General features: G+C 47.9%; 1 protein-coding gene across 1 annotated transcript; it reads right to left on the reverse strand.

Moving 5' to 3' along the window:
* Positions 1-345: 345 nt before the first annotated feature.
* On the reverse strand, positions 346-13,281 carry LOC108800197 (olfactory receptor 6B1-like). Its single transcript, XM_018572155.1, has 3 exons — positions 13,269-13,281; positions 6,253-7,162; positions 346-409 (listed from the first exon to the last, which is right to left on the reverse strand). Exons 1-3 carry the CDS (start codon positions 13,279-13,281, stop codon positions 346-348), a joined length of 987 nt encoding a protein of 328 aa, XP_018427657.1.
* Positions 13,282-13,568: the final 287 nt, after the last annotated feature.

A 13,568-nucleotide genomic window follows, 5' to 3' on the forward strand; every position in this document is an offset into this window, starting at 1 on the left:
AAATGCACTTACAATTAAAATAAGGCAATTGCACATGGATTGTGTCCACTGGAGCTCCTGTCTCTATGATTGCAATGCTCGCATAGATCCGCCCACCTGATGCATTTCGTCACTATTGACTTCCTCTGAGGCGACGGTCTGCATACGAATATACGAATCCGAACGTATCCAAATGTTTGATAACGAAATTCGGATGAATACAAATTTAATTCGGAAGGAAACACAACAGGCGGGAGATCTGTCAGTCACGGCTCTCCGGCTTCTCTGACTTGTATCTCAAATGAAAACAAAGTAACAGAATATTGTTACAAAATGTAAACAATGAAAGAAGCCGAGAGATCCGTGTTATTCTGTAACAGCTTCTGCTTCTTCGCTGACATTCCGATCCCGAATGTAAAGAATCTGACAGCTGTCACAGAGTACACAAAAGCGTTTAACTGGTCACAGAAATAATAGTAATTTAACAAAACAGCATGGGATCATCCCCCCAATTCAACCCAAACCCTTTGGGTCTGGTAGGAATGGTAGCGGGGATCCCGATGAAAAAAAAAAAGAAAACAGTATGTGGTTCCCCGGCAATTAATACCAGACCCTTTAAGTCTGGTAGGAATTTTAGGGGAACCCAAACGCCAAAAAACCCTTGGGATTCTCCCTAAAATCCAATACCAGACCCTTAATCCAGGCAGCAGCCGAATGGACGAATGAGCACCCTCCCTTCCCTCCACCATACCAGGCCACATGCCCTCAGCATTGGGGGGGTGCTTTTCCAGGGTGGGACTGTGACGGACTGAACCGTCACTGGGGCTGCTGGAGCCTGAGGGCTCGCCTCCTTCCTACTGACTATGGACCTAGAACTATGGAGACCCCACTCAGACCTCTTGGGGTTACATTGAACCATTCTCCTAGGTTTATGTGTGGAGTGAAAATACTGCATGTTTCCCCTGACATTACATTTAAGTGACCCTGTGTTCATTATAGACAGCAGGCTGTCTGGAGGGGCCATTGTTTAGAGCGATGGGATCAAGCTATTATCTAATTAAGGACTTCCAATGCGTCAGCTGGCTGTCTGGGGGAGGGAACACCCTGCACTCCTATGTGATTCTGTGAGGTATAAATTCTGTGTGCTTTCTTTAAAAAAGCAGTTCTTGGTTTCCACTTCAACATTGGTGTTGTTTGATGTTTGAGGAGTTTAGCTTTCTGTCCTAATACATTGGTTCTGTCCAATAATTAGGCAGGTTTGGGCTGAGGACTCTGGAATTCAGGTTCCAGCGGAGAGAAGAAGCTGTTTTCTGACGGAGGTACCCAGTCGGGGTACCAGGCGGTCTGTCACAAGGTCCTCCTGGAAAAGTACCTTGTTCCCATGCCGATGGGGACAAGGACCTCTTCCCCACAACACTGGCCCGGTGGCTGTGGAGGTCTGCAGGCAGGGGGGCTCATCTGAATCTGGGTACCCCTTTCTTAAAGGGGGCACCCAGATGCCACCCCCCTTGTTAATGAGGAAGTGAAATTTATTCTAAGGAGTGGTGTATTTACATTTTATTTAACCCTTTAGAGAATGAAAAGGGGTACAACTACCCCTTGTTCATTCACATGGGGATCCCCTTGGAAAAACACCCTCCGAGGTCATGTAGCCTGGTATGTTGGAGGGGGGTGCTTTCCCCCCCCCCCCCCCACTGTGACTGGGCAGTAAAAGGAGAACAGTGACAAGATCATCTCTCCAACTCTCTGCTTTCTCCTCCAGTTAGCATGCATTTTGATAGCGCATGAACTAAATCTCCCTTCTACTTATACCAGGTCAAATTAACCCAGGCGTGTTGGATATCTATTTACTCGTTGTAACCTCATCTTTTATATTTTATTTCAAAAAATGGGTATTTAATTTTGTTTTGGGGCATTTAAGTAAAATTTTCACGAAATGGGGGTTTGATAAGGAGTTGCGCTAATATCGTGCAGCATAAAACTTTGCAACGGCCACCATTTTATTCTATAGGGTCTCGGCTTTCAGGAAATATATCATGTGTGGGGGTTTTAAGTAATTTTCAGGCCTAAAATGTGGAATATAACATGGGTGCAAAAAATGAAAAAGAACTCACTCATGAAGGGGTTAAAGTCCTTCCAATGTACATTGGTCAAACAAAGGGGGATTGACAGGTCTATTTATAAAAGGGTGAAGAGTTTGGAGAAGGCAGGAGAAGTGAGCAATCTAGGACAACATCGCTGAACTGGAGCTGAATTGGAGAATTTTTCCAGTCCAGCTATGTTGTCCTAGATCAGTGGTGGCGAACCTTGGCACTCCAGCTGTTTTGGAACTACAAGTCCCATGAGGCATTGCAAGGCTCTGACAGGCACAGACATAAATCCCAGAGGCAGATGCATGTTGGGATTTGTAGTTTTGGCACAGCTGGAGTGCCAAGGTTCGCCACCACTGTCCTAGATTGTTCACTTCTCCGGCCTTCTCCAAACTCTTCATCCCTTTTGTGAATAGCCCTGTGAGTTTTTTTCTGAACATAAGTGGGGTTACTCTTCAACTCTTTTGCTTCCAGTGACGTATGCTGTATGCCGCTGGCAGCGGGCCCTTGTAAATAGACTCCCGTTGGCTATGTATACATGTGTAAATCCGACTGCTGACTTTACACTGGAAGCAATTCTGGTGGCTGGGCTGCCGCCAGCTTGCTTCCAGGAGTTGGTGAAGAGTGCCTCTCCATCCGACACCCTCGCCTTGCTTCCCGGGCCCCGCTGCCCCTCCTGCGGGTCTGGGACCGGCATCACAGGTGTCAGTGGAAATCAGGGAGAGTGAGACCATTGAACATCTGCTTGCTGATTGGAGCCAAAAACATCACTTTCGCCCCCTCAGCTGTCATTCCCCGACTAGAGATGCCGGGAAGAAGCTATTCAACAGACCCCTAATGTCACCTTAAAGGGAGCCTGTCACCACTAATATGTTATCACATAGGTCACCACCCTCCCACACCTTGTGAGCCTCCCCTATGTGATAGCAATGAAATTGAAGGAGAACTATGAGGTGAGTGAAAATCACTCAGCCTCATAGTTCTAGACGACCTCGGGAAGTGAGAGAACACATAGCGTCGCTCGCTCACTTCTCGATCTATCCCAGGCAGAGAGCCGTGACTGTCACTCACGGCTCCCGGCAGGGATTCCCCTCCTCCCCTGTCTGATCCTCCAGCGGAACTGGCGGAACGGACGGGGGAGGGGGTGGGTACAGCTGGCTCTGCCTCTGGATAGGCAGAGCCAGCTGTCAATCATGCAGCTGGGTGGATCTTGACAGTAATGTCGGGATCCGTCCCGGCTGCGGCGTCTCAGTATACCGCGAGCTGTAGCTCGCGGTATACTGAGCCTAGGGTGACGGGAGGACGCTAGTTTGTGTCCTCCCATTACCCTTAGGAGAACTATGGGGAAAAACACTGACCCCATAGTTCTCCTTTATCAAACAGAAAAGACTAAAAAAATGAAGTTAAATAAAATACATTTTAAAATTCTAAAAAGGATTCAAAGCCCCTGCGATCGCACGCTCAGTAATGTAAACACACGTCAGGTGCGCCTATGTACGAAAACGACGATTGCGCTACAGATTTTAGGTATCACCATGTACGGCAGAGTAAGTCAGAGCAATAATTATTGGGACAATATTCACAGTCAACTCTACACTGATGATCTGTACAAGTATCGCCTATGAACAATTTGTGGTACCATATTTTGTTACCGTTTCGCGTACGCGCACAATTTTTACGCTTGGTGTATTGGATATCTGTTTACTCGGCACAACCCCATCTTTTATATTTTACCAAAAAAATGGGTATTATATTGGGGGTTTTGTGCACTAAAATTAACTTAAAGTGATATTAAAACCATTAAAAAAAAAAATGTCTCCTTTAAGTAGACCCTCCTTTGCTGGAGGCTGTTGCTTTTATTCTTTAAAAGTTCTTCATTCCATTTTTCTAGTGTGTCCCCGCAGCGCTCTTACCCCCGCCCCCTGCACGGGTGCCACCCTCGTTCTAATGGAGGCACCCGTGCGCGCTTGTGCCCGCAGCGGGTGTGCGCGTCCATAGACACACACAGCCTTGTGGCAGGCCAAGCCTCTTCCCTCTTTGATTGATGGCAGAAGGAGCCTATGGCTCCTCTGCCATCAGTATCCTCCCCTGCAACCCGGAAGTTTGGGGTACGGACGGAGGATCGCTTTGGGACCGGCGGTGGGGAGGAGCGCAGCTGACAGGTAAGTGTGGGGGGGGACTGGGGTAGAAAAAAGGTGCTGGGCTGTTTTTACCCTAATGCAGAGAATGCAGTAAGATAAAAAACGCCCAGACCTGAATACTACTTTAAGTGTAATTTTTACTGAAATTTTGGGTTTGATAAAGAACTGCGCGGATAACACGCAGCGTAAAACTGTGCAGTTGCTGCCATTTTACTCTACAGGGTCTGTATCATTCTGGGGGGTTTTAAGTATTTTTCAGGCCTAAAATGTGGATTATAACGTGTGTGATAAAAAACACAAAAAACGCCTTGGCAGGGAAGTTACAGCATAACTAAACCCAAAGGAAATGGAATATTTAGTGGCTTTCATCTTCATTACATAACATAACTGACAGTCATTTTGGTGTCACCCCCTCTGAAAAGTCGAGCAGTCGTTCATGGACCGAGAGCCCGACAGTTCAAGGAGAGAGGAGGGGACCCTCATCCCACCGGGTGAACGTCCCCTCCTCTCTCTGCCGGCGTCCATCACCAAGATCAATAAGATGACTGCGCATGTGCGATGACGTCACGGCGAGGTGTCACCCTGTATCCGCTCCGGGTGACACCCGTCCTCGGAACGCCCCTGGGAGCGATAGTTGCATTATCAATATCTCAATGAAAAGTTGGGGGAAGGTGTAAATTAGAGGCGTACAAGGACACAGAGGGATTGTGAAGTGGAGAGATATATTTCAGTGTCATCGGCATGAAGGTGGTAACATGATGGTATATACTGTATATATATATATATTGGAGCCTATTTTTTATTTTAAAATACATAGTAAATGAAATAATACTTGGAAGACAAAACCACAACAGAAAGCCCTTTTTTGTCCCCAAAAATGTATGTATCAGTTTGTATCATGAGTAATATAAATTCACTTCAACAGTTGTAGACACTGGGGGGGCTGCACATGTCCGGAAATCTTTATAATCTATTACTAGGAATGCACTGATACCGGTTTTTCGGTCTCGAGTGCGAGTACCGATATTTATCCTTCAGTACTCACCGATCAGGGCCGGATTTACTCTTTCTGCTGCCCCAAGGCCAGGTTCCTCAATGCACCGCCCCCATGGAGAATGGCAGACCAAAGCCGGGCTAAATGTAGAAAATAACTACCCACCCGGCGCCCGGAACTGCATGTCCCAGGCATTGGGAGATAGGAATTCCACACCCCTGCTGCCCCTCTACTGCCTGTTACCCCGAGGCCGAGCCTTGGTTGGCCTTGTGGGAAATCCGGCCCTGTCGCCGATACCGAGTACCGGTGCCTTGTGCTCTGATTATCAGGAAGTCAGGCGGCAGATCATGACCCGTCGCCCCGCTTCCTGATTGCCTGTGAAGCTGGTGTTCTAGCTAAAAAATACCGGCTTCACATGCCGAAGCTGCCTGGCTTCCTGACCAATCAGGAAGCCGGGCAGCAAGTACGTTACTTCAGGTAGCATGGAGCCGGGTTACCGGGCAATCAGGAAGCCGGGCGATGTGTCTTTATCCACCGCCAGCTTCTTGATTGCCCAGGTAAAAGTACGTTACTTCCGCTAGCATGGAGCCGGGTTACCGGGCAATCAGGAAGCCGGGCGATGTGTCTTTATCCACCGCCAGCTTCTTGATTGCCCAGGTAGCCAGCTCCATGATGTTTGGCTGGCTCCTTGCTGATTGGCAGGGAAGCCGGCTTCCCAGCCAATCAGGAGGCCGGGCAACAAGTCATTGCCCGCTGCCCGGCTTCCTGATTAACTGGAAAGCTGGCTCCATGTTCTGTCGCGGCACGTCCGGTCAGAGGAAATCTCCTTCTGACTGGAAGTTCCAGTATCGGGGAAGGTATCTGAGCACACAGGACATTTACGGACAGAAACAGAATTCCAGGAGAAATCTCTAGATTGAGTGCTGGTTTGGGGGTTTTCTTTTACCTTTTAATGGGCCATTAATTTATACCTTGTTATATTTGGCCCGGAGTTCTGCTTTAAAGCGAGAGGCTGCTGTTTTTTTGTAAGCTAAACATTGTAATATACTTAAAAATGACTGTCCTTATCTCCTGGTTCCTCAAGCTGTAGACCAGAGGGTTGAACAGAGGAGTCAACAAGGTGTAAAGCAAAGTCAGGGATTTGTTGGCGGTTACAGAGCTCTCTCCGGATGGGGCTAGATACACGGAACACAAAGTGCCATAGTACATGGATACAACCATGAGGTGGGAGCTGCACGTGGAGAAGGCTTTCTGTTTGCCGGTGGTGGTCGGGATCTTCAGGATGGCTCGAAGGATGAAGATGTAGGTCGCTATGATGAACATTAGTGGTAGTACAAATACAACAAAGGAAGTCACAGATGTAATCAAATCTATAAAATACGTATCGGAACACGAGACTTGAATGAGTTCCGGAATATCACAAGAAAAGTTATTAATGACATTAAGGTCACAAAAAGATAATTTATTTATGAAAACGTAAAGCATGACAGAAAGCGCTAGGCCAAGCAACCAGGGGAAGATGACCATTTGAAGCTGATTTGGAAATGTCATGATGACGGTGTAATGTAACGGTCTGCAGATGGCCACGTACCTGTCAAAGGACATGGAGGCCAGCAGCAAGCACTGGGTGATGGTCTGAACTGAAAGCAGAAAAAAATGAAAAATACATCTGAAAACGGACACTTTCCCGCTGCCGGCCAGCGTCAGCCATAATATGTTGGGCACAATTTCGCTGATGAAGAGGAGTTCGCACAAAGACAACTGGCTGAGGAAGAAGTACATGGGAAAGTGAAGGACCCGGTGGAATGCCACCAAGATAAGGACAAGGATGTTGCTGGTTAAGCCCATAATATGAAGGATAAGAAAGACAATAAAAAGTAAAATCCTGAAGTTCTTGAGGTCTCCGAGACCCAGTAGGAGAAATTCTGTGACCTGTGTTTGGTTGTTCTCAACATTTTCTAAAAACCAGAAGATAGGAGATGGTCAGAAGTGTAGACTAACAATAAAGACAGCAATCGCATTGATCAATTAAGCTCCATTTGTGCCACTTGTGATGGGTCGTGTGATATTATCATCATAGTGGGCCTGAGTGCTCTACAAGTCCAAGTTTCCTTCCACAGGAAGATGAATCTGACCCTGGGGTTGGATTGTCATGTACTGACTGTGAAGCAGCTGAGAACTTCCTCACTGGTCTCCATTCCCCTGAAGTCCTGTGATATTTCCTGTTCTCACAGAACTTCAGTCAGCAACAAATGGGCTTAGCTCACACTGCTGATCCAGCACCCTTCACGTGAGCGGAGCACACAGGTGCTATATAAAGTTATATTAAAGTCAAAAGGTTTTTAAGCTATTTCAAATGCTGATAAAATCACTTACAATGGATGCTGCTCCTTGATTTTTAAAAGTTTTAGCTTCCTGCACAATCAACTGGTCCCCTGAGCTCTGGTCCTGATATCTTGCACCCTTGCAGGGTCCTATGGAGCCACCCATGTGTGTGCTAGCAAGCTGTGCATGTCTCCACAAACACACAGGCACATCAAGGTAAGTCACTCAACTTCTTACTGCTCCTCCTTCCTCCCTTCTCCAAGCTAGTAGATGGACAGGTGTTGGGGACTGTGCTGTCTATTGTGATCTTGTACTGGACAGGAAGTTTGGTGAAGTGGAGCTGAGAGAGTTGAAACCAGATATTAAGAAACATGATGACTGTAAGTTCTTGGGTAAAAATGTAAAGATATACTTTGCTGGGCATTGTACACAGATCAGGCATAATATTATGACCACCCACTTAATATTGAGTAGGTCCCCCTTTTTTTGACCCGTTAAGACATGGACTACACTAGACCTCTGAAGGTGTGCGGTGGTATCTGATGACCCCCCCTAATATTAAATAGGTCCCCCTTCTCCTGACCCATCAAGGCATGGACTACACTAGACCTCTGAAGGTGTGCGGTGGTATCTGATGACCCCCCCTAATATTAAATAGGTCCCCCTTCTCCTGACCCATCCAGGCATGGACTCCACTAGACCTCTGAAGCTATGCTGTGGTATCTGGCACCAAGCCGTGAGTAGCAGATCCCATAAATCCTGTAAGTTGTGAGGTGATCGACCTCCATGGAACGGACTTGTTTTTCCAGCACATGCCACAAATCATCCAATGGAATGAGATCTGGAGGATTTGGAGGCCAAGTCATCACCTCAAACTCATTGTTGTGTTCCTCAAACCATTCTTGAACCATTGTTGCAGTGTGGCCGGGCTCATAATTCTGCTGAAAGAGGCCACTGCCATCAGGGAATACCGTGTCCATGAAGGAGTGCACTTGGTCAGTAACAATGTTTAGGTCGGTGCTACGTGTCAAAGTTTCCCAGCAGAACATTGCCCAAAGCGTCACACCAGATAGTTAATCCAGTATAACAGTGTATAAAGCTACAAATGCCAGCACTGCACACCCCCAACCACTGCCCAGCTACAAACTCTCACATGTTTCACCCGTAGGCTTCTTCAAAGAGACCTCTGGCTGGCATTTGTTGCTTTATGCACTTTTATTCACCGTTATACTGGATTTGCTGTGAATTTCAATAATGTGTGAAGCATTGGAATTCTCTGGATGGTGCGCTCTGTTCGTATACTGCTGCATTCTAAGGTGGAGACGCACCTATTAGACCAGCACCTGGGGAGTCCTGATGGTGGCTAAGGAATTGGAGCGCTGAGATTTCCTTTGGCTCTACACCAGACAGTTAGTGTTATTTGCCTCTCAGTGGTCACAATGTTGTGGCTGATTGGTGTATATTTGTTTGGTTTGGATTTATTACTGAAAAACGTTTGAGAGTTTAATATTTCTTTCCCCCGAGAACTCAGTTCCTGTGAAATCAATCTACTTAGAGCAGCTGTGAGAAGGCCGGACACCCGGAGAACCACCCTCACTGCGAGACATTGTAACAAGATCACCACCCTCCCTGCCAGACATTGTAACAAGATCACCGCACAACGGATCGGCCTGCACTATGGAGGAAGAGACATTTCCTGGACACGTTCCAAAGGCGGGAGAAACTTTCTGAACTATCAGTCTCTAATATTTCTCTATCACTGTGTTTTGTATGTCTGGGCTACGTCCATCTGTCTCCTTCTCTCTGGGCTGTCTCTGTGTCTCCCGTTCTCTGAGCAGTCTTTGTCTTTCTCTCTGGTCTATTCCTATGTCTCTCTCTCTCTCTCTCTGCGCTGTCCCTATGTCTCTCTCTCTCTCTCTCTGCGCTGTCCCTATGTCTCTCTCTCTCTCTCTGGGCTGTCCCTATGTCTCTCTCTCTCTCTGGACTGTCCCTATGTGTCTCTGTCTCTCTCTCTCTGGACTGTCCCTATGTGTCTCTGTCTCTCTCTGGACTGTCCCTATGTGTCTCTCTCTCTCTCTGGTCTATTCCTATGTCTCTCTCTCTCTCTCTGGACTGTCCCTATGTCTCTCTCTCTCTCTCTCTCTGGACTGTCCCTATGTGTCTGTGTCTCTGTCTCTCTCTGGACTGTCCCTATGTGTCTCTGTCTCTCTCTGGACTGTCCCTATGTGTCTCTCTCTCTCTGGTCTATTCCTATGTCTCTTTCTCTCTCTCTGGACTGTCCCTATGTCTCTCTCTCTCTCTCTCTCTCTGGACTGTCCCTATGTGTCTGTGTCTCTGTCTCTCTCTGGACTGTCCCTATGTGTCTCTGTCTCTCTCTGGACTGTCCCTATGTGTCTCTCTCTCTCTGGTCTATTCCTATGTCTCTTTCTCTCTCTCTGGACTGTCCCTATGTCTCTCTCTCTCTCTCTCTCTCTGGACTGTCCCTATGTGTCTGTGTCTCTGTCTCTCTCTGGACTGTCCCTATGTGTCTCTGTCTCTCTCTGGACTGTCCCTATGTGTCTCTCTCTCTCTCTCTCTGGACTGTCCCTATGTCTCTCTCTCTCTCTCTCTCTCTGGACTGTCCCTATGTGTCTCTCTCTCTCTCTCTCTGGACTGTCCCTATGTGTCTCTGTCTCTGGACTGTCCCTATGTGTCTCTGTCTCTCTCTGGACTGTCCCTATGTGTCTCTGTCTCTCTCTGGACTGTCCCTATGTGTCTCTGTCTCTCTCTGGACTGTCGCTATGTGTCTCTGTCTCTCTCTCTCTGGGCTGTCCCTATGTCTCTCTCTCTCTGGGCTGTCCCTATGTGTCTCTCTCTCTGGGCTGTCTCTATGTGTCTCTGTCTCTTTCAGGGCTGTCTCTATGTGTCTCTTTCAGGGCTGTCTACATGTCTCTCTCTCAGCTGTCTCTGTCTCTTTCTGTGCTGTCCGTGTGTGTCTCTCTCTTGGCTGTCTATATGTGTCTCTGTCTGGGATGTCTTTCTCTCTCTCTCGGCTGTTTCTGTGTTTGTCTCTGGGCTATCTCTGTGTATCTGTCTCTCTCTCTCTCTCTGGGCTGTCCCTATATGTCTGTCTCTTTTTGGGCTGTCTCTATGTGTCTCCGTCTCTCTCTGGGCTGTCTGTGTGTGTGTGTGTCTGCTTCTTTCTGGGCTGTCATTGTGTCTCTGTCTCTTTCCCTGGGCTGTCTCTGTCTCTTTCTGGACTGTCTATGTCTCTCTCTCTCTGGGCTGTCTCTGTCTCTCTGGGATGTCTCTGTGCCTCTGTCTCTCTCTGGGCTGTCTCTGTGCCTCTGGCTCTCTGGACTGTCTCTGCCTTTCTCTATCTCCCTTTCTCTGAGCAGTCTTTGTCTTTCTCTCTGGTCTACTCCTATGTGTGTGTGTCTCTCTCTCTCTCTCTCTCTCTCTCTCTCTCTCTCTCTCTCTCTCTCTCTCTCTCTCTCTCTCTCTCTCTCTCTCTCTCTCTCTCTCTCTCTCTCTCTCTCTCTCTCTCTCTCTCTCTCTCTCTCTCTCTCTCTCTCTCTCTCTCTCTCTCTCTCTCTCTCTCTCTCTCTCTCTCTCTCTCTCTCTCTCTCTCTCTCTCTCTCTCTCTCTCTCTCTCTCTCTCTCTCTCTCTCTCTCTCTCTCTCTCTCTCTCTCTCTCTCTCTCTCTCTCTCTCTCTCTCTCTCTCTCTCTCTCTCTCTCTCTCTCTCTCTCTCTCTCTCTCTCTCTCTCTCTCTCTCTCTCTCTCTCTCTCTCTCTCTCTCTCTCTCTCTCTCTCTCTCTCTCTCTCTCTCTCTCTCTCTCTCTCTCTCTCTCTCTCTCTCTCTCTCTCTCTCTCTCTCTCTCTCTCTCTCTCTCTCTCTCTCTCTCTCTCTCTCTCTCTCTCTCTCTCTCTCTCTCTCTCTCTCTCTCTCTCTCTCTCTCTCTCTCTCTCTCTCTCTCTCTCTCTCTCTCTCTCTCTCTCTCTCTCTCTCTCTCTCTCTCTCTCTCTCTCTCTCTCTCTCTCTCTCTCTCTCTCTCTCTCTCTCTCTCTCTCTCTCTCTCTCTCTCTCTCTCTCTCTCTCTCTCTCTCTCTCTCTCTCTCTCTCTCTCTCTCTCTCTCTCTCTCTCTCTCTCTCTCTCTCTCTCTCTCTCTCTCTCTCTCTCTCTCTCTCTCTCTCTCTCTCTCTCTCTCTCTCTCTCTCTCTCTCTCTCTCTCTCTCTCTCTCTCTCTCTCTCTCTCTCTCTCTCTCTCTCTCTCTCTCTCTCTCTCTCTCTCTCTCTCTCTCTCTCTCTCTCTCTCTCTCTCTCTCTCTCTCTCTCTCTCTCTCTCTCTCTCTCTCTCTCTCTCTCTCTCTCTCTCTCTCTCTCTCTCTCTCTCTCTCTCTCTCTCTCTCTCTCTCTCTCTCTCTCTCTCTCTCTCTCTCTCTCTCTCTCTCTCTCTCTCTCTCTCTCTCTCTCTCTCTCTCTCTCTCTCTCTCTCTCTCTCTCTCTCTCTCTCTCTCTCTCTCTCTCTCTCTCTCTCTCTCTCTCTCTCTCTCTCTCTCTCTCTCTCTCTCTCTCTCTCTCTGAGCTGTCCCTATGTGTCTCTCTCTCTCTCTCTGGGCTGTCTCTGTGCCTCTGTCCCTCTCTGGGCTGTATCTGTGTCTCTTGCTGGACTGTGTCTGTCTTTCTCTCTCTCTGGACTGTCTCTGCCTTTCTCTATCTCCCTTTCTCTGAGCAGTCTTTGTCTTTCTCTCTGGTCTACTCCTATGTGTGTGTGTCTCTCTCTCTCTCTCTCTCTCTCTCTCTCTCTCTCTCTCTCTCTCTCTCTCTCTCTCTCTCTCTCTCTCTCTCTCTCTCTCTCTCTCTCTCTCTCTCTCTCTCTCTCTCTCTCTCTCTCTCTCTCTCTCTCTCTCTCTCTCTCTCTCTCTCTCTCTCTCTCTCTCTCTCTCTCTCTCTCTCTCTGGGCTGTCTCTCTGTCTCTCTCTGTGTCTCTGTCTCGCTCTCTCTTGCTGGACTGTGTCTGTCTGTCTTTCTTTCTGGGCAGTCTCTGTGCCTGCCTTTCTCTGTCTCTGTGTCTCCTCTTTATCTGGGCTGTCTCTCTGTCTCTCTCTCTGGGCTGTCTCTCTCTCTGAGCTGTCTCTGTGCCTCTGTCATTCTCTAGGTTGTCTCTGTCTCTCTCTGTGTCTCTGTCTCGCTCTCTCTTGCTGGACTGTGTCCAGCACTGTACACGGCAGCCTGTAATGTGCACCGAGCACAGAGGCGGCCATTTCAAAATCAGCCAGGAGGAGACGGAGAGGACAACTAACAATAAAAGGACTATATTAATGAATGGTGGGTGGGGGGGCTCAGACTTTCCACAGACATCTCCTGCAGGAGGAAGCAGAGCATTGTGGGAAATGTAGTTCTCCTTGACCTACCTTGTAGTCCGCACTGTACACGGCAGCCTGTAATGTGCACCGAGCACAGAGGCGGCCATTTCAAAATCAGCCAGGAGGAGACGGAGAGGACAACTAACAATAAAAGGACTGTTCTGTGCTCGTGTACAGCCACTGCCTATGTCTGCGACATGAACACTCGGAGTACATTGCTGGCATATGTTTTTTTTTTTAAATCCCCAAAGGTGGAAATGGGCTTTAGGTCGGTCGGTCGGTCGGTCGGTCGGTGTGGGATCTGTTCTTTCCTGTATTGATCTGTGCGAGGGATGGGAAGAAACATGGATCTCAGACGTCCTCTGGTCAGGTGTCCATGTCCGCTCTTACCTGGCATGGTCATGTGACGTTCAGCAGCAGAGTGAGCTGTACTATGACGGGGACAGACGAGATCTTTTTATCTTCTTCAGTAACTCCCTTCCGTCCCAGAGGAGGATTCATTGATACATACAGACCTCCGATTACTTTATTTAAATAAATATTTATCTTTTGTGTTGATAATTTTGTAGGAATTCCCTCTGTGAATATTTTTGTTTTGTTGTCTTGTTAGATTTTCACATCCTCGGGGATCGAAATCTCAGAAGTTGCCGAACGTTAAAAAGAACCAATTAACTTTTTATTGAGATGTTT

This window comes from Nanorana parkeri, unplaced genomic scaffold, assembly GCF_000935625.1.
Source record: "Nanorana parkeri isolate BGI_ZX_2015 unplaced genomic scaffold, ASM93562v1 scaffold1954, whole genome shotgun sequence".
NCBI classification, from domain to species: Eukaryota; Metazoa; Chordata; class Amphibia; order Anura; family Dicroglossidae; genus Nanorana; species Nanorana parkeri.

Coding starts and splice junctions, on each gene's coding strand:
- LOC108800197 (XM_018572155.1), bottom strand. Junction 410..6,252: donor ATAAGGACAGTCATTTTTAA/GTATATTACAAT, acceptor ACTCTGTGACAG/CTGTCAGATTCTTTACATTC.